The 25,026-nt window shown below is 35.9% G+C and overlaps 4 protein-coding genes and 1 non-coding gene across 7 annotated transcripts; 2 read left to right on the top strand and 3 right to left on the bottom strand.

Annotated features, from left to right (window-relative positions):
- Positions 1–773: 773 nt before the first annotated feature.
- Positions 774–4,147, bottom strand: LOC132191943 (splicing factor U2af small subunit B). Of its 3 annotated transcripts, none has more exons than XM_059607082.2 (5): positions 3,765–4,147; positions 3,574–3,655; positions 2,577–2,703; positions 1,987–2,476; positions 774–1,856 (listed from the first exon to the last, which is right to left on the bottom strand). In XM_059607082.2, exons 1-4 carry the CDS (start codon positions 4,083–4,085, stop codon positions 2,005–2,007), a joined length of 1,002 nt encoding a protein of 333 aa, XP_059463065.1. In that variant the 5' UTR covers positions 4,086–4,147; the 3' UTR covers positions 774–1,856; positions 1,987–2,004. The 3 variants fall into 3 exon arrangements, with proteins under 3 accessions (XP_059463065.1, XP_059463066.1, XP_059463063.1); XM_059607083.2 differs by having other exon boundaries at positions 774–1,108; XM_059607080.2 differs by having other exon boundaries at positions 774–1,038; positions 3,765–4,146.
- A 98-nt stretch (positions 4,148–4,245) lies between these two features.
- TRNAL-UAA (transfer RNA leucine (anticodon UAA)) lies at positions 4,246–4,328 on the top strand. Its single transcript has one exon. It is a non-coding gene; the product is annotated as a tRNA-Leu (tRNA).
- Positions 4,329–6,181: 1,853 nt separating this feature from the next.
- LOS2 (Enolase) lies at positions 6,182–12,033 on the bottom strand. The gene is made up of 17 exons (XM_059606560.2): positions 11,866–12,033; positions 11,382–11,445; positions 11,076–11,140; positions 10,938–10,985; positions 10,750–10,836; positions 10,577–10,657; positions 10,094–10,195; positions 9,933–10,013; positions 8,569–8,643; positions 8,389–8,451; positions 8,224–8,301; positions 7,274–7,468; positions 7,081–7,131; positions 6,886–6,974; positions 6,746–6,797; positions 6,604–6,660; positions 6,182–6,474 (listed from the first exon to the last, which is right to left on the bottom strand). The coding sequence occupies exons 1-17, from the start codon at positions 11,929–11,931 to the stop codon at positions 6,394–6,396; spliced, it is 1,335 nt and encodes a 444-aa protein (XP_059462543.1). The 5' UTR covers positions 11,932–12,033; the 3' UTR covers positions 6,182–6,393.
- Positions 12,034–17,055: 5,022 nt separating this feature from the next.
- Positions 17,056–18,816, bottom strand: LOC132191646 (uncharacterized). Its single transcript, XM_059606735.2, has one exon. It carries the CDS (start codon positions 18,814–18,816, stop codon positions 17,056–17,058), a length of 1,761 nt encoding a protein of 586 aa, XP_059462718.2.
- Positions 18,817–23,565: 4,749 nt separating this feature from the next.
- LOC132192209 (Thioredoxin superfamily protein) lies at positions 23,566–24,511 on the top strand. Its single transcript, XM_059607481.2, has one exon. The coding sequence runs from the start codon at positions 23,678–23,680 to the stop codon at positions 24,371–24,373; it is 696 nt and encodes a 231-aa protein (XP_059463464.1). The 5' UTR covers positions 23,566–23,677; the 3' UTR covers positions 24,374–24,511.
- The last annotated feature ends 515 nt before the right edge of the window (positions 24,512–25,026 follow it).

Here is a 25,026-nt window from a genome sequence, read left to right as displayed (position 1 = left end):
AATACTAAATAAAAGAAAGGCCAAAAATAGATAGGGTTGCTTCAGACATTTTTTCCATTTTTCATTTTGCTTTTTTTAGAAAAAAAATAAAAGTTAAAAGTTTGACTTTTGTTGGACAAAAAAGTTGGGCCTTTAGCATTTCTCTTTTTCAAAATAAATGAACACATAGGTGCTATAAATTCCATATTGGAAGACTTTCCATAACCTGAACTAATTTTGCAAGGAAGCCGTCCAGAAACTTGCTGAATAGGCTGCTGGAGAGTTGGCAGGTGGGCAATTTATGTTAGACGCCTTCGGCGTTCTGGCGGTGGTTTGGGTGTGTTGAATCGAGACCTGTGGCAATAATCCAGCCAAGAAAGACTACAGAAAAATGTTACTAAAAACCACGCTTTTATCTTTACCATTATCCCACTTGATAATGTGCCAATAAGCACATCTTTGGGTCTCTTTTTTTTTTTTTTTTTTTGGTAAGAACTAACTATATCTGACACATATAAGATGGTGATGATATAAAAGTAAATATTACTCATGTAATATCAACTTCAGTCTTTGAGTCTGTCACTTGTTAAAAACTACATTTTTATTCCACTATCCCACAACGCCAACATGACAATTTACTTGAGTATTGTGAAACAAATGTGGAGTGGAATAAAAACGTAGTTTCCAACAGTACTCTAGAAACAACATAACCATTGCTGGCTTTCTTCGGTTGCAACTCTGCTATCCAACCACCATCTCATTCTCTAAAGCCTTCCAAATACTGGACTTAGACAAAATTTAACAGAAAACTCAAATTGGCAAACTAATACTTATGGTTAACAACATAGTGTCAAGTAGAAGAGTTCAACAATATATTCGAACAACCAAACCATTATGCCAGATGGATATTCCAAACTTGAAATTAAAATCCCTGCTGCTTCTAAAGTCCTATATTAACTAAATCTGTTCTCCCTTGAGAAGCTCCAGGGGATTCGGCCAAGCTTTCACAACATACACATCAGATCCTACACACATGCTCCGCAGACAATGACAGCCAACCTGTATACAAATATCAAAGTAAGCTGCCTGAAAATCGAGGCGCGATCCTGGGAAGCAGGAACACCTGAACCTGCAAAACTTATAAAGTAGGTAAGATCACAACTTTCACAGCAAAATTGGGTGGACGAAGATTCAATACCTCAATCCCCGTTTGGTTTTTGGTTGGCATGTGGAACCTAGGTGGGTTAAAAAGCATCTCATCTCAACATTGATAACATACTTAATTTTGAGCCATAAAGTAGAAAAATCTGAACATCGTGTTATTTGAACTGCTGAAATTTTCTCTTTAAAGAGTTAAATATGTTCCAACAAAAGAAGAAAAAAAAAATTCCTTAAGCGGGTGGGTGAAAGAAAGTGCTTCAAAAGTGCCTTCCACTTTGCTCCAGAAACTATTTCGATTTATATAAGCTCTCCCTCATTTTGACAATAAAACACTTGCCAACAAAAGTTTTTCCTTTGCATAAATAAATACTGATATAGCAAATGATTTTTCAAGTGGGAAAAAATGATTTGAAACCTGAGGGGAAATCACTTTGCAATTACATAAATATGCATAAACTGCTATTTAACTTGAGAACAATGAAAAGAGAACATGACTAGAAAGAAAATGAATGCAATTACCTGATTAAGATTGGAAGTGAAATTTAAAGCGTATACATGCATTGCAGCACCAAATTGTAGTTCTATAGTTTTTTTTTGTTTTTTTGTCTTTTTTACCCATTCAGTTCTTTTTGCTTTTCATCCTAGAAGGGGGGAGAATAAATTTTAAAAATAGAATTTTAATTTCAATAACACATGACAGAGAACCTGTACTCCACCTGCACAGTGGAAATGGGTAGTAAGCTATATTTTCTAAATGGGCTGTCTTAGTGAGAAAAGCAATGCACTTTTCTATGTCCAAGAAAACAAAAATGCTTATCAATCTGAAAAAAGAGCACTGGAACAAACCAGAAAAGTCCGATTGCTCTAGTTACTGTATCGACCATGCTGTTGCTGCTGCTGCTGCTCAGGGTCCTCATACTCATCACTGTTCACTGCAAAGCCATTCCCATCATCATCAAAGTTTCCCTCATTATTCTTGAGACCAGAGTCCCCCTGTTCCTTTTCCCTATTCCATTGCTCAATCTTAGCCCTTCTTTCGGCACTACTTTCCCTGACCGGACTCCTATTCCTCCTTCCCCCAGGGCTTCTACTTCGCTCTGCTCTACGTCCAGGACTGCGGCTTCTAGGCCTCCTACCCCTATCATGGTAGCGGAAATCTCTGTCATCATCCCTTCTACCATAACCACGACCACCACCTCTACCAAAACCACGACCACCACCACCACCACCACGTGAATGATCCTCATAACCACGAAACCTAACAGGACTGCGACTCCTGCTTCGACTGCGGCTACGCCTTCGTCGGTTTCTCCCAAACAATTTCCTCCTCAACTCCCTAAAATTTAAAGAACAAATGCATAAGCCAGAAAATCAATAAGAGACATAGCCAAGATACTTAGAAGTTAAAAAATCATTACACCAAAAAGATAACTCACTTGCTTATCTTTTTCAGATGCATGAAGTTGCAGTAGCCACCTCGATTGCATACGTTTTCCTCATACTGTCTACATGTAGCTTCACGAAAATCTGTGACTGGAGAGAAGTCAACAATGATGGGACGCCCTGGTACATATTGACATATAAAATTGTCAAAATGATATCTTCATGCCAATAAGAGTAACAATATTATTTCTACTTACAGTACTACTAATGGACCAGAAACAGCAAAAGCAAGTAGGGGAGCTGGATGTAATTAATGATAACAGCAGTGCCAACAGGAGACAACTCAATTTACATGCCATTGCGGGATGTGATCTAGAATGTTTATTTCTGTTGGTGAGAAAGTGCACAAACAATTTGTCCCTATAGGATCTATTAAAATGTAAAGATGTGAGGCTGCAGCTTGTAATTGCATAAGTGAAAATCTTGAAAGATCCTATAGGGAATTGAGGAATTTCAGATACTAACAAATTTAAAAAAATTGGCCAAAAAAAAAAAATTGACACAACAAATCACTATGGAATACCACTTCCAAACCAACCATTATAGTCCATGAAAATTCGATCAATCATAAAAACCAATAGAAAACAAAACCTGGTGAGAAACCTTAAAGATTGAAGTATTGAACCAAGGAAAGTCTATAAATTTCAAGATCTTTCCGGAATCTACAAACTCACAGAATACAACTCAATCATGGAAGCAACTTAATAGTGCTTATAGCTGAGAAGTCCCAATGCCCTCGTCCCACAAGCCATTGATTATCGACCAAAAGCCACTGATTAATTGTTAGATCTCTTTCGCCGATTACGGCTTACTGGCACAATTAATGATCTTGAAGAAAATTGATGCATAAAAAACTTCCAAATCCAGTCAAAGTCGAAGACTTGAGCAATCCAATTTGTGCACAAATTAAGCTGATACATTCGCTACTTTATACAGAGCAATCTGATTCTATACACACAAATACCAAAAGGGGGGAAAAAAGAGCCTCACCTGAGTAAAACCTTCCGGTCAGATTCCGAAGCGCATTCGCAGCGTCTTCTTCCTCTCTGAACTGCACGTACACATTACCCACCTGCAAGTGCAGAGACACAAAAGATCCTTTTTCAAGAATTCAAAAAGAGAGAGAGAGAGAGAGAGAGAGAGAGAGAGAGAGAGAGAGAGAGAGAGAGAGAGAGAGAGACCATGTGGTCGGCGAGGTTGTCGCAGATGTTGAGGCTCTCGATGTGGCCGTACTTGGAGAGCTCGTCGAAGAGGTCCTGGTAGAAGTCTTCGAAGTGCTCCTGGATGTGGGTCGGGTCGAGGTTGGGGTTGGGCTGAGCCTGGGGAGTGAGCATGTCCGGCCGCTGGTACATGTTGGAGAGGCACAGCGTGGGGCTGATCGTCGGCTTCGTGTGCAGCCGCGAGCACCTGTCCCCGTGCCTGCACGCCCCGATCTTGAAGTAGAACGGGCAGTTCACCCTGTCCTTCTCCGTCCCAAATATCGACGCCAGGTGCTCCGCCATTTTTTCGCTTCTTGGACTTTCTTCTGATCAACAATGAACAGATCAACTCTGACTCTCATCCATCTAGGGTTTTTTATATCTCTGTAGCAGGCGTGTTCTCCCTGTTTATTTTGTTAAATATATCTTTAAGTATTATAGTTACAATACGTTAACAACTAGTGCAGGTTTGCCCGAGAGGTTAAGGGGGCAGACTTAAGATCTGCTGCACATAAGTGCGCGTGGGTTCGAACCCCACAGCCTGCAAGCGTTCGGTTTTCGTTTAATTATTTGTTCTTTTGAGTTTTGCCTTTTTTTTTCTTGTCTCAGGATTTAAGGCCTAAATTTTATATTATTGGATTTAATAGTGTACATAGTGATATTTCATTTAACAAATTTAAATAACGTGTCATGCACGAAATTAAAATTAAGGATTTTGAAGAAGTAGAAAGTTTTACAAAACCAATTGGTCCAATTCAACAAGGAAAAAGTGGTGCTCGGCCCCACTGAATTGACTTGAGAAATCAAGTAACACCACAACATGTTAAAATATACATCATTAAATCTATAAAAATATGATTTGAATCATAAAATGGATTTCTTGCGTTTTGTTAGAAGGGAGATGATCTAATCTTGCTTGATTGCACTTATTGTCATTGCACTGTGATAACTTGAGCTTTTCTTCTTTCTTTTGGGAGCAGTGGGTTTCTTTGCTTAAATTGTGCAACGTTATCCACTTACCAACCAACATAGAAAAAGTGACAATATTTGGATAAACTTTTAGGGTATGTTTAGCATGCGGAATGTCTATTCCATTAGAAAAATGAATAGCTTTAATTGGGAATAGAAGAAGTTGAATTAAAAAAATTTGATACAGTTTTCCTATAAATTGGTGTGGATAAAATATGTCGTTAGAGCATGTGATTCTTAAATGCATTTTTAATAAAGTATGTAATTATCATATGCATTTTTAATGTTGTAAGGAAAAATATCAGTTTAATAAATTGTGTTAAAAGAATTTCTTCCGACCCAATTTTAGAAGAAATTTTTGCCCTAAGGTTTTTAAAAGAAACAAATTTAGTAGAGAATTAGCATATTTAAAAGTTACTGATGGTTCTGTGGCTATCATGCTAGCGGGTTTGGGCCTGATTAGAGGAACCTTAGTAATCAAAAAACTAAAATGGAAGCCCTTAAAAGAAGCTTGAAAGGGATATTGCATTTCAAGACTTGGTTATCCATCTCATAACTTCATAAAGAAATAAAAAGTCATATGACAGTAAACCGAAGTGTCTAGTGAAAAGAAAACGCAAATAGCTTCGTTTGATATTATGTACTTAAAGAATCTTCAGTAAGGGATCGACAATATTCCGTAGAGTAAGTCTCGTTGATGATCCAAAACAAAACAAAGCCAAACAAAGAACCGTGCATTCTAATGATAGCAAGCCATGCGCTGCATTGTGTAATAAACTTACAATGCCTGGGTTTTAGAATATGTTTGACCCTTTGCTGAACAAAATGTTCTTTTAAACAAAATTGCAGAAAGAGTGAGTTTTTTAAAGAAAAAAAAAAAAATTGAAACCACGAAAAAAACTCTAGGATATGTTCTCAAAAACAAAATTTTACCAAACCCCTAAGGTTGATATGAAGAGATATAAATGGAGGGTTAGCAAAAGATTGTGCGTTATTGAGTAAAAGCCGGTCAAGTTGGTAAGGGCTAGACGCTGTTCTCAGACACGCTGAAGAGCTTGAGGGTCTTACTACAAGGGTTTGGCAATATTCCAACAGCTTCAATATGAAAGCTGAAGATCTATTAAGGCCAAAACGCAAAAGTTTAAGAACATGTTTAAAATTGTGCTTAAAAAATAGAATTTTTAAATTAAAAAACGCTTTTTATAACAAAAGCTTCATTTTTAAACTTTTACCAAAAATGCGTTTTGATCATTTTTGGACCATTAAAAATGCTTTCAATTCTTTTTACCAAATGGATACTTTTTTTTTTCAAAAGTGCTACACACTTTTAAGGCCCTCAAATGCATACCCATATAGGCCCTTATCGTAGCTGCCAAAGAAGTAGATTTGCTAGAATAGAATCAACATAAAAATGAAACAAGAAGCCGACATCAAAAGGCAAACTCAAAGCCAACTATAATTAAACATGCTTAAACTTCGAAAATTCCTCAGTACATCACTGTTTAGGCTCTCGGAAGAAAACAGCCGTGAAGATTATTGGGAAAAGGTCGTAAGTTTCATATGACTAAAATCCATTCCATACATAAACTTATTTGCTCAGAGCTCAAGTAAACAACAGTTTCTCATCCAACACTTCCAAGTTCTAATAGGGTTCAACGGGCGTCCGGAAATTTGCTCCAGCATAGACTGCCGCAGAGCCAAGCTCCTCTTCAATACGCAACAGCTACACGTACAAGAAAATAGAAATTTAAATACAATCCTTGGCCAAAACATTTTAAGTTCTACAAAAAATATGGAATATTATTGACATATGAGCAAAAGCCAATGGTTAATGCAAACACAGAATGCCAACCTGGTTATATTTTGCAAGCCGCTCTGATCGACATGGAGCTCCTGTCTTAATTTGACCCTGATCAAGAGGCAAAATATCATGAGAAAAAACGTCACATTGAATCAAAGAAGCAGGATATAAGCACTCAAGAGCTCGTAATTACCGTGGCCAAACCCACAGAGAGATCAGCAATGAAAGTGTCCTCAGTCTCTCCACTGAAACAAAATCGAGTAAACTATTAGTGATTGGAACTTTATTGGATTTGGAGAGTGCAATTAACGGAATTCAAGGTCAAGTTCAAACCTGCGGTGGCTAGCCATCACACCCCACCCAGCTCGCTTGGACATTCTTACAGCTTCAATACTTTCAGTTACAGATCCAATTTGATTGACCTGTTCCCAAACCATGTTAAAGAATTATGTCATAAAAACCCAAGTGGTGGTCCATTCAGGGGAAAAAAAACAAAAGAAGTAGAAAAAGGACAGATTCGAATGGTACCTTGAGAAGAAGGGCATTACATGCTTTCTCTTTGATTGCCTTCTCGACCCTCTGAATACATTAATGGGTTTTTTATTTTAAAGTTGCACCAGTTAGTAAAAGTACTCAAGTGGGCGCACTTTATCCACATTTTTAAACAAATTTAAAAGAAAAAGAAAAAAATGGTTTAAGAGTATCAGTAGATCATGCTAACCTTGGGATTGGTGACCAAGAGATCATCTCCCACAATTTGTACTTTATCCCCAATTTCAGCAGTTATCTTCGAGTAGTGTTCCCAGTCATCTTGGTCAAAGGGATCTTCAATTGATACAATAGGGTATTCAGCCACAAATGACTTGTACAAATCTTTCAGAGCATCACCTGGGATCTTTTGTGAACCATCATTCTTCTGCACAGACAATCAATAGAAATAAGCGAATTAATATATAAATCATTTATCAACAAAATTTGATTTAAGCTGAGAAAAGCCAGACCCAACCCCGTTCAACCAATTAGTAAATATGGGTTTAACCTATAGGAAAATCTATCACTAAGTCAAGTGTGCGCAGACAGGGTAATTGTGATATAATACGGAGTACATTATGAAAAGACCATGACATAGTAAACACTATAGTATGCAGGAATTTCTGGTTTAACAAACCTACAAACTATCAGATTCAGTTCTCAAAACTTGTTAGCTTAAATATGTTTTCTCATGTCATTGTTACAGTCGTACGTATTTTAAGTTTTAAAATGTCTCTTACAAAGCTTCATTTGCTTTATGAAATTTGACTGTCTTGAATAGACTTCTTGCTTTTATCATTTATGGCTGACTTTCATACTCCTTTTAGTGAGAACAAGAAATGGTCTAATGTACTAACTATAAATAGCCTATATGTTGCTACAATTTGCTTAAATATGAATGCTCCTTTTCTTTGAAGTGGACTCTTTAGCTTGTGATAATCTAACTAAGTTTAGTGGCTATATGCTCATTTCATGAGGCTACAACCGGAGTCGTCAGTCATAAAACCCTTTCAACTGTCAGACCATCATCAGGCAAGGAACCAACCTGCTGCAGGTCTGGCTCTGATTTGATACACTGACAAGCAGGTTTGGTCCAAATGTCAATCATTGCATTCAACTAGAGAGTAAAGACAAACTCACCTCTTCCTTGAAGTTCAGGTCATATCTTTTGTCTTCGCCATAAAATTCAGATGCAGCAACATCCATTCCAATGACAACCTAATATATCAATAGATGTCTCAGTCACTCTAATCTCTTGATATATTGAAAACTCAAAAGAACTATAAGCAAGAGAGAAAAACTAACCTTGCCAGTGTAACCGGCTTTAGCAATGGCAGTTTTGAGCAATTCAAGACCCTCCTTGTTTTCCTGTTCGCACAAAAAAAGGATGTGAAAAAGCTAGTACTATAAAAAAAAAGAACAAAAAGAAAAAAGTAGTAAGCAACCTAATTCAATGCCAAGATGTTCAATCAAACAATGGTTGACCTGAATATTAGGAGCAAAGCCACCTTCATCACCAACATTTGTTGCATCCTGACCATATTTCTTCTTAATCACGGCCTGGAAATATGAAAGCCACCATAGTCAGCAATTATTAGCCTACCAATGACTAGAAGTAAACTTTGTAACTATGCAATAGCACCAACAGGAGAGATGTTACGAATGTGCTAGCTAAAAACTTTCTAGGCAATGTAAAATAATCATTCAATGACAAACCATAGAAAGGACAGGACAGACAAGGTCCTCTAGCAGGACCAACTACTTTTGCCATGGATAATAAAAGAACTCTTGAGTAGCTTGGGCCAGGATGGATACCTAGAATTCCAAGGGTACGGTCCACTTCACTAGGAGTAACTACATTCAACCATTTAATATATGATGGTCAAAACAAGATAAATGGAGAAGTGTGTATGGATCAAATTACTTGTGATCATTTTTTTCATAAGTAATTGGCTCCATTAGAAGGGGGAGATTACTTGATATCATTCAGACAGAACACTTTTTGTGTCATAGGTGGTGGATCCCAAAAGTCCAAAGTTGAACAGAAAGAAACACATTGCCTGATTCTGACCTAAAAGTCCTCTAGCAGGACCAACTACTTTTGCCATGGATAATAAAAGAACTCTGAGTAGCTTGGGCCAGGATGGATACCTAGAATTCCCAGGGTACGGTCCACTTCACTAGGAGTAACTACATTCAACCATTTAATATATGATGGTCAAAACAAGATAAATGGAGAAGTGTGTATGGATCAAATTACTTGCGATCATTTTTTTCATTAGCAATTGGCTCCAATAGAAGGGGCAGATTACTTGACATCATTCAGACACAACACTTTTTGTGTCATAGGTGGTGGATCCCAAAAGTCCAAAGTTGAACAAAAAGAAACACATTGCCTGATTCTGACCTAAAAGTCCTCTAGCAGGACCAACTACTTTTGCCATGGATAATAAAAGAATTCTGAGTAGCATGGGCCAGGATGGATACCTAGAATTCCCAGGGTACGGTCCACTTCACTAGGAGTAACTACATTCAACCATTTAATATATGATGGTCAAAACAAGATAAATGGAGAAGTGTGTATGGATCAAATTACTTGTGATCATTTTTTTTCAAAAGTAATTGGCTCCAATAGAAGGGGGAGATTACTTGACATCATTCAGACAGAACACTTTTTGTGTCATAGGTGGTGGATCCCAAAAGTCCAAAGTTCAACAAAAAGAAACACATTTCCTGATTCTGACCTAAAATCTAGAAGCCCCATGTAATTAACCAAACACGCACCAATCCCAAGCCCCGTCCCAAAAAAAATGAAGAAGAGAGACCCAGAAAAACAGGTTATAATCAACCTTTAAATGGTGATATACTTCCACACCCATCTTCATGGCCTCCTTGAAAGAGGAAGCTCCTACAGGAAGGATCATGAACTCCTGCAGACACAAGTTAATCAGAAACTCATAACCAAGGAACATACTACAAAATAAATCTAAGTAAAATTCAAGAAGCATGCCTGCATTGCGAGCTTGTTTCCTGCATGTGATCCGCCATTAATGACATTGAAAGCAGGAACAGGCAACACCAATTTCGGGTTGCCAGCAAGGTTTGCAATATGCTGCATCCACATGACATAGTAATACATTGATCAGATCATCTTCAAGCTAAATCCAGAAATTTTGCATAGATTATTATCTGGTTTATTAGGGTCCATATCTGTCACTGAACATTACAGAAGTGCCTGATTTGGTATTTTTGGGGTGGAACACATCATTTCAATATACCTAGAACCCATGGTTTAAGAGGATAAATAACGCATTCAGCCATTGCCATAAAATCCAGCATGCTACACAAATAGGTCATGGAAGTTTGGGTAACAATACCGCAACAAAATTATGTTGGAAATATAAGCCAAGGTGGTACACCAAAAATAATTCTGTAACAGAGAATCCACAGGTACAAGCACAGTACACAGCTAAAAAACTAATATATGACATACCTTGTAAAGAGGTATTTTTTTTACACTAGCCCCAGCTTTGCAGACCGCAAGAGACACTGCCAGTATGGCATTTGCTCCGAGCTGAAAACACCACAAGGAGCATGAGAATCATATAGAATAATATGATTCACATGAACTATGAAGTCGTTACGAAAAGCAGTCAGGAATAATACCTTTTGCTTGCACCAACCCCACTCATTAACAGTTCCATCGAGTTCTTGAACAATGAAATTATCAATAGCAACCTGCTCAGTTGGGTCCTGTTCAACACAATAAACAACACAGCAGTTAATATCAAGGCAACCATATTGAAAAAAACAACAAAAGGAAAGCGATTCATGAGGAACTAGATTCAACCAACCTTGCCAATCAAGGCCGGGCCGATGATCTTGTTGACATTCTCAACGGCCTACACATCCAGAGAAACAGTATGTGATAACTATATATAGATAGACCAGCACAAAATAGCATCTGGGAAGCACGGTGAATCATAACTCACCTTCGATACACCTTTTCCAAGGTAGTCTGACCCTCCATCTCTTAGTTCAAGGGCCTCATAAACTCCTGAAAAGGGGGAAAAAAGAAAGATGCAATTAACAGTAAATCAATTATTTGTTTTCCCATAATTTTTTGATAGCCGACTTCCCTAACATCTCTCGATTTCTCAATTATTATAATTTTCGCCAAACGGAACTCAATCAACATGATTCGTATCATCCAAATAATATAACTAAAGACAAACACTAACACGAATACCAAGAATTGATTCAAAAGCCTTGCGTTGTAGACCAAAAAAAAAACATACCAGTGGATGCACCACTTGGAACAGCGGCTCTAGAAACAATACCATCATCCGTTGTCACCTCCGCCTAAAACAGAACACAATTGAAAACTCATTCAAAGCCCTTGTATACCTCAAAAATCACGAATTGCTTGTTATCACCAGCGTCAAATACATCAATCATAGGAAATGAAAAACCGAATATCACATAAACGATTACAAAACAAAGATTAGGAGATCTCTGAGTATTATTATCACCAAACAAAACGTTTCGTTTCCATAAAAGTTCACAGAGATTTCGTCCAGAAATGATTGAATCGAATTAATAAATGATTACGACACACAGATTATTTAATTACTAACAAAAACAATCTTTGAGATCTCTGAGTCTTATTATCAACAAAACGAAACGTTTCTGATCCATTCACAGAGATTTCGAAACGAAACCTAGAAATGATCGAAACTGAATTAGGTCAATATAAGAGAGACGATCTGTTCAGAATCGAACCTCGACCGTCGGATTGCCACGGCTGTCGAAGATCTGGCGTGCCTTGACGTGCGTGATCTTGGCCATAGCTGAGATTAGATCCCTGTGACTGTGAGAGAGAGTGTGCACGCTGAGAGAGACGAGTGAGTTGCGATTAGTTGCGGGGTTAGGTGAATAGCCGGTGCGCCACGTATTTGTAGAAGAGTCAGATTAACTGGAGCCGTACGATTAAGTATTAGGTTTGCCAAACCCACTTGATTCCTGAGCAAGAAATTTTATAAAGCTCGTAGGCAAAATTATTTTTTTTAAGGAAAAAAAAATCAAATCTAGTCTTTTAAGTTTTTATGCGATTTTAGTTTCTAATTTTAACAATTTAATTTTTCGGTTATTTTATTTTTTATTTTAAATAGCTTTTTTGTTGACTTATCGCCCAATTAATTAAGAAAATGTCACTTAAAACAATCAATTAATATCACTTAACTCTTGTCCGACTAATTGGAATCTTACTCTCATTTTCTCTTCTTTTATGCAAATATGTCATAAAAAAAACAAAATATATATCACATGACAAAATTACTTTAAATTAGAAATATAATATAAATAAATAAGTTTTTAACTTTTAAAAATGTTTTTCTTTTAACATATTTATAATTTAAGGTAATTGTAATTTGTGTAAAGTTGATAGTCATGTGGTATAAACCGATTGATATGACAAGGCATATTATTAATTAATTAATTAGAATGTAAATTAACGAAATAATTTATTTAAAATAAAAAATAAATAAATAAATTTAACGATCTACTTGTTAAAATTTTGAACTTAACAATTAAATTGTAATCACAAAAAAAAAAAAAAAAAAAAAAAATCTATAAATTAAATTTGATTTTTTTTCCTTCTATACATTTCAAGCGAAAAAGAAAAAGAAAAAAAAGTTAAACAGGTTGACTTGCGTTTAAAGTGCTTGAGCAAAAAAAATGTAAATATAAAGGAATGAAATGATTAAAAAAGAAGAATCTCAAGGTTCGCACCAAAAAGTAATATCTAGCAAGTTCATGAGATTTCACTTTTTATTATATCCTATCCAAAGATTTAAAAGTTATCAAATAAAACTTTGCGATTTTTTTCATGATTTTAAAATTTGCGATTTTTAAATCATAATTTTAAACACTTTACATATTAAGTTTTTGTTTAAAAATGCATATCATCTTAACAAAATTGCAATTTCAAATACACCCTAAAAAATAAACCGTAAAAATGAACATCGTTTTGGAGATAATGTTAATGGTTTGCTTTATTTTATTATTTTATTTTTTTAATTGAAATGGGGAAAAGATTACAAGGGGGATCTTTATCACTCTTGATCCGAATGGACGAGAGAATGAATGATCCTATGGGAATGCTTTCAAACACTAAGTGGAAAACAGCTCATTTAGCCAAATAATGTGCTCTAAAGTTAGTACTCCTATAAACTTTCTCAGCCTTCCAACTAAAAAAAGAATGCAAATACAAGGAAATATCCAAAACAACATTAGAAAAATTCCAACCCTCAAAATAGCTAGGATTGTTGGATAGCAAAGACTACATTGAGGACATCCCTTTCAAGGATGAGAGAGTAAGCACCACATGAAGCTGCAGTATGAACCGCCAAAAGGGCCGCATGAGCTTCACCGATGGTGACATCCTTAGTAAGAATTTTCTTAGTTGCAGCTCCAATTATGTTACCATTTGAATCATTTACCACTATGGCAACCACTGCAAAATCTGAAGACAAAGCCACATCAAAATTTGCCTTGGTGGTACCTGGCAGAGGAGGAGACCAAATGAAGGACAAAGTTGAATCAATCCAAGCTTTACAATGATCCGTTGTTGTAGAAGCAATCAGAATGAGAGACTGCATAGGGGAAGGATTAAGAGCTTGATGGACAAACCGGTTCCTGGAAAACCATATATGGTCCATGGTGATAGCAGCATGAAGTTGGAACTTGCAGACTTCCTGAATGGGAATTGCAAGCTTCTTATGAGGCCTCAAAATAGCCATAGTCCAATCTGCAAAAGGCTGCTCACCTAGTTCACAAAATAGCCAGTCGTGGGTCTCCTTGTGATTTTTATTTATTTTTATATAATATTTTTTAATATATATATATATATATATATATATATATATATATAATTTGAAATTAAGGGTAAATTTAAAATTTTATAAAAAAATTAGGGGTATAAACGTTATTGTATAACTTTTAACGTTTAAAATTTGACGTATGGGTTCAAATTGATTGCAATTTAAAAGTTTAGGGGTCCAAATTGAGAGATTTCAAAGTTCGAGAATATGTCAAATCGCGTAGTAGTTTAAGAGTTTAAAGTCAAATTTTTCCTAATTTTAATTTAATTTAATTGATTTTTTTTTTTAAAAAAAAAAATAGCATTACTCTAAAATACAAGGTGAATACAAGGTGGCCTGTTACCAAACGGGGGGGGGTTGTTGAACTTTTGCTGGAACGAGTTTTACCTGACTTTCCTTGCGGAGGGAGATGGATGGAAGGTATAACCGACTTTCATTGTGTGAGGGAAAAGGATTGGCAATTGCCCGAGTCCTAGCAGCTGAGGGCTTCTGCCCCAAAGTTTTGTTACAAATTAAACAAAAAGAAAAGAAAAAAAGAAAAGAAAAACGTCTGGTCACTGGTGGTGGAATAAGGAGGGAGGAAGAAGAGTCAATATGTCTTACATGGATCCCATTACATAATGGATGATAATTAATTATCTTAATCCCTTTAAAATATCCCCAAGTCTTCTTCAATTAAAATTGAACCAAAAATCTCTATTATAATTTCGAAATGTTTTAACAATTGAATCAACTAATAATGAGTTTGTTTATAATATTAATAGACTAAAAAAAGATGTAAGTTTGAGGGGTTTTTTTGTTGTTTTTATTTCAAGCTTTATAGTATTTAAACTTTAAACTATATATATATATATATATATATATATATATATATATAGACTTTCATGTGCTCTCTCGCTCTCACTCTTGCATAATATTTTCCTTTTGGCATAAGCTTGATTCTTATATATGAAAATATATAGTTAAATTTGTAAATTATTTCAGGTCATTTTTTTCAACTTTTTTTTTTTTTTTTTTAATTGATGAAGGAAGATGATGCATGTTCAGCGCCTCTTGAAGCATGTTGACAGTTGACTCTCACGACTGACACATTTTGCAGTCTCAATTGTTTATCTTAATTACGTCAGATTTGGGGGTATATACTATATGCTAATATGCCCGAGTCATTTTGGACCGCAGAGCTTCTCATTACTTCACAAAAATATAATAAATAATTAATGAACATATGTCATTAAGTGTAGATTTCTAAATTTATATTGGCACCGATCTTTTAATAAAACACTAATTTTAAATGAATAATACAAATTTCATTTAAAATGAAAAAAAATATGCAGTTTTGATGAGAGTGTTTTATTTTTTACAAAGTTTTTCTTCAAATCGACATTGATTGTTAGAGCATGTGTAGGACGGAACCACGTGTATTTTTAATAAAATATATATAATTTTTACACATATTTTAAAAAATATGTATAAAATTATATACTCTTAATACAAATGTCATTTTATTATAACATTACATTTGCATTATGCTTTTCATTTGATAAATAAACAAATAGATAGCGGTGTGCGTGACGTTTGGATCCTGCGCATGGGGTTGCAGCAGTTTGAACATAAACATCAAAATAATATTGTACACTAAGAAGTCAATTGCATAATTCACCTAAAATAATCTATATTTAAGTAGCCATGGTGTTGCTTGCACTTTATAATAATTAATCACAAAAAAAATATTATAAAATAATAGCTTTTTTTGTGCGGACTTCTGAGACAAAAACTAGCACCAATTGTACGGGATTCCTATCCCTAAGATTCAAAATACAAGGGATTTCATTTACTACACATTATGCCAAATCAAATTAATGTATATTATTGAACTTTAAAAAAATATTTAGGGTAATATAGTTTTTACTACAACTCCTTATAGATTGACATGACAATTTACATGCATGGCACCACTAGTAAAAAAATATTTAGGGTAATACCTTTTAATCCTTATAAAAAAATTTAATAGTGAAGTATCGTGATAAGTACTTATCACGATACTCACGATTAAATTTAATAGTAAAAATTATAATACTTCTGACAAAACTATTCTACTTTATTCATTCATAAGATATTGATTTGCAAATAAGAATGTAGTCGCACCTAATTAATAACAAACTAATAGTCATGTACTTTGCAGCTAAATTATTAGAAAAGCTTAAATTGATCCACATGGAAGCAAGAGATTATTGTTTTAATCTGTCTAAAACATTACCAGAAGAAAGATGATAATTGGATTATTTTTATTTTTATGAATAGTAAGTATTGTAGAGTCATCTTCCAATATCTATTAATTAGGACTATAGGCAAATTAAATTGTTCATAAATAGTGAGTGATAAAAATGTAGCCAGAGCCGTGGTCCACGGCCTTAAAATGCGTTGATTGGTAACATAAATGATTTTTTATAAGAAATATATATACATTTTTATCCTAAAATTAATTATTAAAAGGCTAAACTCCGATATACAAGACATTATTTGTACAAGACATGTAAGTTGTAACACAGATATAAAAATGAGAGTTTAACCCTAATCAAGATATGTTGAAATAAATACTACTAATGCAGTTAACTATGACAAGATATGTGTATAAATTTCTCTAACCATCCTTGAGGAGATTACTTTATGTCCCGGATATGAGCTTGAGAACATGGTGGGTGCATTGAAGGGTCAAGGTTGTAGGATCTTGCTTCTTGTGGTTGCTCACAAGTGAAAGAAAAAGAAGGTTGTAGGGTAGTTATAGGTACCCTAAACCTCCTAACAATGCACAAGAGTTGAGATAATTATTAACTTTTGATCAATTTTATTCATCAAACCCAATATGATTATATATATAGGCTTACAAAGCAATTTGATAAGAAAGGAGCTACACTCATAGAGATGTAACCCGCTAGGGCCACTACTGACACTTAACCATTATTAAGGAAAATAAGAAGATACTGATGAGGGTAATCCTCTTATTCTGATAACAACTCTGCTTGGAAGTTCCTTGTTGCACGATGCTTGTGGTTTATGAGTTGAACGTTTTTTTTTTGCTTCATATACCCAATCACTTACTGCCTCTTTCCCTCCCTTCTATGCGTGCACGTCGCTTGTTGTCCATGATCAGTTCAAAGATATGTAGTTTTCGCAAACAATCTTTTTGGGGAGACCCAAATCTCGGATGAACAGCCAATTTACATTGAGTACATTCTAGGGCCACTCCGTCGAATGGGAGGCTACAAACATCACATGGAGAGGAGTACTCTGACTTTGGAACAAAAGTGAATGGGTGTTTATGATGTTTATCTTTATAAGTTTTTCCAAACTTAATGTATGCATACTTCCCAATAGCACATTCAGAATGGGCAGGAAAGTCACATTTTGCACAGAAATAGAACAAATGGTTTGGATTTCTTGTTTTTTCACAAATTAGACAAAAATATTCTCCGAATTTGTCTTCAGCAGTGTAGGTGAGTTTGAGGGAATGATCATCATATTTATGGCTGACTACGGGTGGAAGAGTTGCACATGTAAAACCCAAAGCAAAATTGCAAATAGAGCATACTAAAACGCCACGTTCATTACAAAATTTGCATTTTTGTTTGGAAGTTGTAGCGAAGAAAAGGGGGTGTTGGTGACACTCATGCTGAAGGGATTTCTGAATTGCAAAACATTGAATGTCGAAGATTGTCGCACCACTTCCAAATTTGTAGGCGAATCCATGACGATATTGTTTACAAGAAACACAATTAAACACACCACCAGAGAAAGGTGCCTGTGACAAGAGGGTGAAAGATGTTGATGGGAAAGACAAATGTCTACCATTTGTGGGTAGTTTAGAACATACATTATGAAGAAAAAAGTCGCATTGGGCACAATTGTAGAATGGAGGCGAGATGAATTGCATACACCCATCACAAAGTTTATTATCCACGAGTTCCTCATAGTTGAGAATTAAGTCATGTTCATGACTAAAATGTTGGATCTCTCGAGGCCGGCCTTTTTCGTTCTGTACTCGATTGACATCCTTGATTAAGCCAGTTACATGGCCAATATATCCAATGGGCGTCGACTCTCTGTCCTCCCCAAAGTCACGCCATCTTGTGCATCTCAAGTGGGCAACATAACTACATTTATGACAATAGTAAGTAGTACGCTTTGTATTTACCTCTTTAGAGCAGAGTTTACATAATATGTTGGCATGCTCCTTAACTTGACGATGAACAGAATAGGTGAGTGTGAGGTGGTGATCATGATCCACAATTTTGATGGTGCGTGGAAGCGAAGCACATTTGGTGTGTACCAAGAGTTGACATATGCTACAAAGGCATCCGATGTCACTGCCTTTCTCGCCACAGGCTTCGCAAATGAACATAATTTGTTTCAAGAAGGGAATGTATGCGTGCTGGTGACAATCATCCTTATTTACTTGCCAGCGAGAAGCACATTTAGTGTCAAGGCTGAAATCACATTGCTTGCGATCGCACCAATAAATGAAGCACCCTCTGCAACATTTACCGCAAGCATCACAATAACGAAGACGCCCAGCTGGTGGTCGGATAAAAAGGGTGTGGTTGGGGTGCAAGGGATGTTGTATCTGATCGCGTAGGTCGAAGCATGATTTATGGATGAGAAAGTCGCACTCAGAGCATTTGTACCCGGGACCTGATGGTGTTTCTTCGCATACCCGACAAACAACTTTCTTCTCTCCTTCAACTTTCAGATCTTCTATAAAGATCAATGGATGTTCATGTAATTTGTGGATGGAACAATTGCTCCCCATGATCTCCTTAGTGATGTTTCTCAGATGGATCATCATGCTCTCCATGGGTGTAAATTATTTCCTTTCTCTCTCGGTGTATAATTGTTTTTTTTTTTTTTTTGCTCTATGAGAGGCTGTTTTTGTTTGTTTCTCTGTTTTCATACTTGTTCTCTATTTGTACCTCGCAATCATTTGTCACTTTGTGGATTCTTTTCTTCTTCCTCATTCCTCTCTCTTTCTTTATTCTTCCATCGGAAATCATGCATTGTGATGCTCGCTTTTTTTTTTTTTTTCTTGTCTTTTTTATCATTTGGTCCCTTTGTTCAAGGCTTCAATCACCAAGTCACTATTAAAGTATTGATTAAGTGATTAAATTTATCTATTCCTTTTAACTTAAGTTTTTAGGATAATTGGTGATTTAACATGGTATCGGAGTCTTTTAACTTAAGTTTTTTGGATAATTGGTTATTTAACATGGTATCAGAGCCAAAGGTCTTGGGATCGAATATTGACACTGTCAAATTACCCCAATTTAAATTAAATATTCCATATGTTAGGCTTCACCTATTAAAAGGGAGTTTGAGCCCACATGTGGGGGGGAGTATTAAAGTATTGATTAAGTGATTAAATTTATTGAGAGCCCCTACATGGTAATTGCAACCTCCAATTACCATGTGACACATTATCAATTTAAGAAAAATGCAAAAAATAAGAGTGCGAACAACTATACCAAATCAAAATGAGAAAAAGAAAAAAGAAAAAACCCTAGCCGGCGAGACCTAGGCCAAACCCACGCTGTGGGTCTGGCGACACCCACGACCCAGCCTTGGGTCACCCTCTCCGGCTACTTTTCTTCCAAATTCAGCCTCAAAATCCGTTTCTAATTCCTCAAAACTCGTTTCTAATGTCTCAAAACTCATTTCTAATATCTCAAAACTCGTTTTTGAGTTCTAAACTAAATCGTAGAGAGGAAGGTTAACCCTTTAGGGATTCTATCACCCTAAAGGGATCCGCCAAAGAGAACTGTCGCCTGCCGTGGATGTTGCTACTGCGACTACAATGGATGTGGTGAGTGAATGGTGGGAGAGAAAGAGAAGAAGAGGAAATAAATTTTTCGGTGAAGATAAACCAAAGAAGAAGAAAAAGTGGGAGAGAAAGAAAAAATCCAATCTTTTTGTTTTCCTATTCTATTAGGTGTAACTAGCTGATGTGTACACCTTCTATTGGATGTTGCAAAGCATCACTTTTGCAGATGGACCTGATAGAAGGTTTATCCAAATTTACCTTATCCTTTTAGCATAAGTTTTTGGGACAATTGGTGATTTAACAGTCACAACCCTTTGTGGATTCTTTTCTTTCTTTTTCCCTCACCCTCTCACTCACTTTTCCTCTGGTTGTTTATTCTTTTCCTCTCTTCAAAGCTTCAACCACCAAGCCTTGCACCCTTCGTGGAATTTTTTTTTTTTCTTTCCTTTTCCCTTTCTATCTCTGTGTTCATTTATTCTTTTCTTCTCTTCAATCTTCAAGCACCAAACCAGAAGCCATTGTATATTCTTTTCTTCTCTCTCTTCCTCTGTTTATTTGTTATTTTCCTCTCTTTGAGGCTTCAAGCACCAAGCCTTGCACCCATTATGGATTCTTTTATTCTCTCTATTCCCCTTTATACATTTATTCTTATCCTCTTTTTAAGGCTTCAAGCATCAAGCAACGAACACCGGTGTACAACGCAATCAGTCATTGGATCGCTTGGAAAAAAGGAAGCAAATAAGGATCTATGCTTTGATTGCTTTCCAATTAGAACTATTCATCAACTTTTGTGTCTAATTTTTAACCAAAACTCTACTTTTACATGTCAACCAATAACAAGAAATCGCATGTAATTATTATTACACTAAAGCTTTTATGTTATTTTATTTTATTTATAAAAAAATTAATTTATGTTTAAAAATAATTTTTTAAAAAAAAATAAAAAATCGCACAAGTGGTGGATGCAGAGGGATCCATCCCTACAAATGACTGAATCTTATATCTTTATTTTGTGAAAATTATTTTGGGCTTGAGTAATACTATATACAACATTTTATTTTTTATTTCATTTTTATTTTAACTTGTTGATGTGGCATTACCAAACTTTTTTTTTTGCACGGATAATAAAAGTGGAGTATATAGCATTTCTTTTTGAGTATTAAACAATTCCCTAAAATATGTGTGAGTGGAGATAACGGTGGGTTTTTTTTTTTTTGTGAGTACATAAGAATGAAACAACAAATTACAAAAACGGGTTAGGCAACCTAAACAAAAAGCCCCTAAACCACCATATCGAATTGGATAAAGAGAAAAAAAGAGGCAACACATCAAATGAATGACGTTGGCCTATGATTTATTGGCTTGAAGACCAAGAAAACTGACCACCAATTAAGGCGGTAATATGTGGTGTGTTAGAAAAGGCACAACAAAAAGGTTTAGGAATGAGCACGAAACTGGAAAGGACTCTTAAATACAAATAAAATAAAAGCAGAGAGGGGAGGAAGAACAAGAAGACTAAAAACCCATTACAAACGACAATCAAGCAACATAAAGTTGAAAAAAATAATACAAAACAACAATGTTGTTGGTTGATAAGACAGAGGAAGGCCACATGGTGGCTGTTGGTGATCGGCGCATGAAGACCATGCGCCGGCAATGGATGCCAGGAAGCATCAGCTGGATCTAGGAGGCCGGCAAAGATGGTGGGAGGTGATGGAGCGGAGGAGATCTGTCTTCACACGTTGGCGCCTGTTGGTAGGGTTGTTAACTAGCTATACAATTCCCGGCATATATTGGATTTAGGTGCTATTTGTTGTTATAATGCTTTGGGTCCTAAGCCCTATTCATGATTGGAGTCGAAAGTCCACTTTATGATTTATGATTCCTTGGAAGTCTTGTTGGAGTTATTAATTAGTTTTCCATGATCTAGCAGACATGACATGAGTTGGATGGTTTTTAATGGAACTCTTTACCTTTATTCGGTTCATGTTATATTTCCAGTATGAAGTGAATGTGATAAAATGAGTGTAAAGTATAGAGTGTAAAGTGTTGATATGATCCGCGTGAAAGATGTTATCTGACTTAAGCTGGCTAAAATATTACCACAACCAATAAAAAAAAAAAAGGATTATCAGATTTTCATATATGAATCATGTTTATTGAATGAAAATATCTCTTGAATGCTTTCAAACTGTTTTATTAAAATTGTTTTATAGAATTATATAAGAGTGAATATAAGAAAGAAAAGAGAATGCTTGAATTACTCATTTCTATGCAAATTAGTTATTTCTAAATATATCTTGATATATTTACCTCTTTCAAGTTTTCAACCCAATCTATTAAGCTGACATATACTTTTAAAGATGTATTTTTAATAAAATATATAATTTCCACATGCATTTTTAAAATTACATATAAGAATCACGTGCTAGTTAGTTTAATAGACCAAATAAGAGAGAAAATTTATCTAATTCAATTTAGAAGAAAACTTTGTCTCCAACAAAATTACAATTCTTATTGGTGGGAAGCATGCTAACATAATTCTTCTGTTCGGACGGGCTAATATATATTCTGTAGTTTTTTCAACGGTACAAATTTAATTTAATTTTCTCTTTCTTTTTCAAGAAAAAGATCAAAATTAAATATAAGCAATTAAAAAAATCACAACACACATGGTGTAGTGTTTTTTACGGCACCTAGGCTAAATCCTTTCCATTCTTACCTTCAGAGAGGTTGAGAGAAGAGCTTAAAATAATTAGTGTTAGTGTTAGTGGTAATAATGATAACAACTCTGTTGAAATGTTGCTTAAAAAAACTCTTGGAAATGAATTTAGACCTAATGGCGCCACCGTTAGGAAAGTTAGTTGCCTACCCTTGAAATTTTGTTGGATCAACATCAGTTAATTATATATATACCATTAACTTAAGCTTTTAAGTTAAAAATAATATCCTAATATATCTATATATATATTAATTCACTCATATCTGACTTTCTATTAGTGTTTTATATTTGGGAGGACACAAACATGTACATTACCCTACTCAATTACTGAGACTCTGAGAGCAGAGAGCATGGGAATTAGGGAATCCCGGCCCTCATGAATCATATTCCTTGGAATCTTGGCATATAAATTGCTCGTGTGTGAAAAATCTTGCTCTCTCTGGGCCATGGAGATTAGGTGGCGCATTTCAAGGCGCCATGGGCTCTAAGGCCATGGACCACAAACTACCTATGTTTTTATCACTCGCGACAATTTTACTCTTCAAACTCAGGAGCTTTATTATATAATCGATGAAAATTCTTCTTTTTTTTTTTTTTTTTTTAATGGGTTTCACCTCACTCTAATTTTATTTTTTTATAAGTAAACTTTGATTATGTTATTACCATTGCCCGCCGCTTAGAGAATTCACAATGAGCTCTTTATATTTAACATTTTTCTAAAAATCTAACAAAATTTATGAAAATGCTTATTTAACAAGCTCTCTGTTTTACTTTATATTTAACGCTTGTCATAGATGCTTCATACATTTTAAGAGCAAAAAATGTAAAGTTATATAATTTTTTAAGCTTATTTTTTTACCCTCTTATCTCTTGATTGGTTTAAAACTAATAAAATAATAATATCTAATTAAAGTAGAGAAATGTATTAAAAAAAAAGTGATTTGATAAAATAATTTTTTTTTTTCTCAAATTTAGATTTTATTCAAAGAGTCCCTTGCGAATGTTCTTATGACCCAAAAGGCCCAAACAAAAGAGTACCTAAAAAATCACTCCAAAATATCGGGTGACATCTCAGCCCCTCATTGTTCCGTCCGCCCAAATCCCCAACCCAAACCAAAATCACCTAAACAAACACACACACTTCCTCTCATTCTCAGTCAAACACATACACACACGGCAATGGCAGCCTCGCTCTCCGTCTCCAGACTTCTCTCCGCCTCCACCACTCTCTCTCTCTCCGCCAGAACCTCAACCTCTCTCTTCCCAACCGCCAAAACTCTCTTCTGTAAACCCTTCTTCACGTCTCTCCCCCTCAAACTTCACAACAACCACCCAAAACCCCTCAAACTCTCCACCACCGCCACACCCAAATCCACAATCTCCGCCTCCATCGCCGTCGGCGACAAGCTCCCAGACGCCACGCTCTCCTACTTCGACCCCGCCGGCGAGCTCCAGACCACCACCATCTCCGACCTCACCAAGAACAAGAAGGCTATCCTCTTCGCCGTCCCCGGCGCCTTCACCCCCACCTGCTCCCAGAAGCACCTCCCGGGCTTCGTCGACAAGTCCAAGGATCTCAAGGCCAAAGGGGTCGACACCATCGCTTGCATTTCGGTCAACGACGCCTTCGTCATGAAAGCCTGGAAGGAGAACCTCAACATCAACGACGAGGTGCTCTTGTTGTCCGATGGGAACGGCGACTTCACCAGGGCCATCGGGTGCGAGCTCGATTTGAGCGACAAGCCCGTGGGGTTGGGCGTGAGATCCCGAAGGTACGCGCTCTTGGCCGAAGATGGTGTCGTCAAGGTCTTGAATTTGGAGGAGGGCGGTGCGTTTACGTTCAGTGGGGCTGAGGATATCCTCAAAGCTCTTTGAATTTGGTGAGCTTGTAACCCTTTCTCTTTCTCTCTGTTTTTGTGGTGGTTTTTTTGGATTACTTGTTCTTCGTTGGTTCAGTGGATGATCTATGGGACCTGAGTATATGATTTAATAAATGTTGGAAGTTTTGCAAAATGTTGGGGTTTCGTAATGATTCTTACGTCATATTGATTTGATTAACCAGTAGGATTAGTGCGAGGATAAATTTTTTTCCAGATTGGTTGGAGGAAATTAAAAATACCATGAATCTAAAACATGTCATTTTGCCTATTCATTTGATGAAATGGTCATAAATTCATACTGAAGCTGGATGAACTGTATTTTAACTAAGATCCATAATTGAAGTTGTCGATTTTTTATATGATCTGCCAACCCTATACAAAATCAATACTAAATCAGCGGTGTGTTAGAGTTCGCCCGTATAAGTTAGCGTTAACTTATGAGTATACTTATTAAGTTTTATACTCATGTTTCGACATCATCCGAACTAGCAAACTCGACACTTAATTAGCAAATTAAAGTTAAGGAGTTTAATTCATTTAATTAAATGGTCAAGATTATGATTAACTTATATAATTTATATTCATGCCTTAACACAATTCAAACCGACATGGTAAATATGAATTGCAACCACCTGATGCTCAACGTGA

The sequence above is a fragment of the Corylus avellana genome, chromosome 10, assembly GCF_965113065.1.
Source record: "Corylus avellana chromosome 10, dhCorAvel1.hap1.2, whole genome shotgun sequence".
NCBI lineage: Eukaryota > Viridiplantae > Streptophyta > Magnoliopsida > Fagales > Betulaceae > Corylus > Corylus avellana.
The sequence above is the reverse complement of the archived record's forward strand: the minus strand, read 5'-3'. Positions and strand labels throughout refer to the sequence as shown.

Excerpts from the sequence above, each read along its gene's own strand:
- LOC132191943 (XM_059607082.2), bottom strand. The coding sequence starts at position 4,085 with ATGGCGGAGCACCTGGCGTCGATATTTGGGACGGAGAAGGACAGGGTG. Across the intron at positions 3,656-3,764 it reads ACAACCTCGCCGACCACATG|GTGGGTAATGTGTACGTGCA; the intron begins GTCTCTCTCTCT and ends CTGCACTTGCAG. Across the intron at positions 2,704-3,573 it reads GACCGGAAGGTTTTACTCAG|GGCGTCCCATCATTGTTGAC; the intron begins GTGAGGCTCTTT and ends AATATGTACCAG.
- LOS2 (XM_059606560.2), bottom strand. The coding sequence starts at position 11,931 with ATGGCCAAGATCACGCACGTCAAGGCACGCCAGATCTTCGACAGCCGT. Across the intron at positions 11,446-11,865 it reads GTGGCAATCCGACGGTCGAG|GCGGAGGTGACAACGGATGA; the intron begins GTTCGATTCTGA and ends GTTCTGTTTTAG. Across the intron at positions 8,302-8,388 it reads AAGCCGGTTACACTGGCAAG|GTTGTCATTGGAATGGATGT; the intron begins GTTAGTTTTTCT and ends TTGATATATTAG.
- LOC132191646 (XM_059606735.2), bottom strand. The coding sequence starts at position 18,816 with ATGGAGAGCATGATGATCCATCTGAGAAACATCACTAAGGAGATCATG.
- LOC132192209 (XM_059607481.2), top strand. The coding sequence starts at position 23,678 with ATGGCAGCCTCGCTCTCCGTCTCCAGACTTCTCTCCGCCTCCACCACT.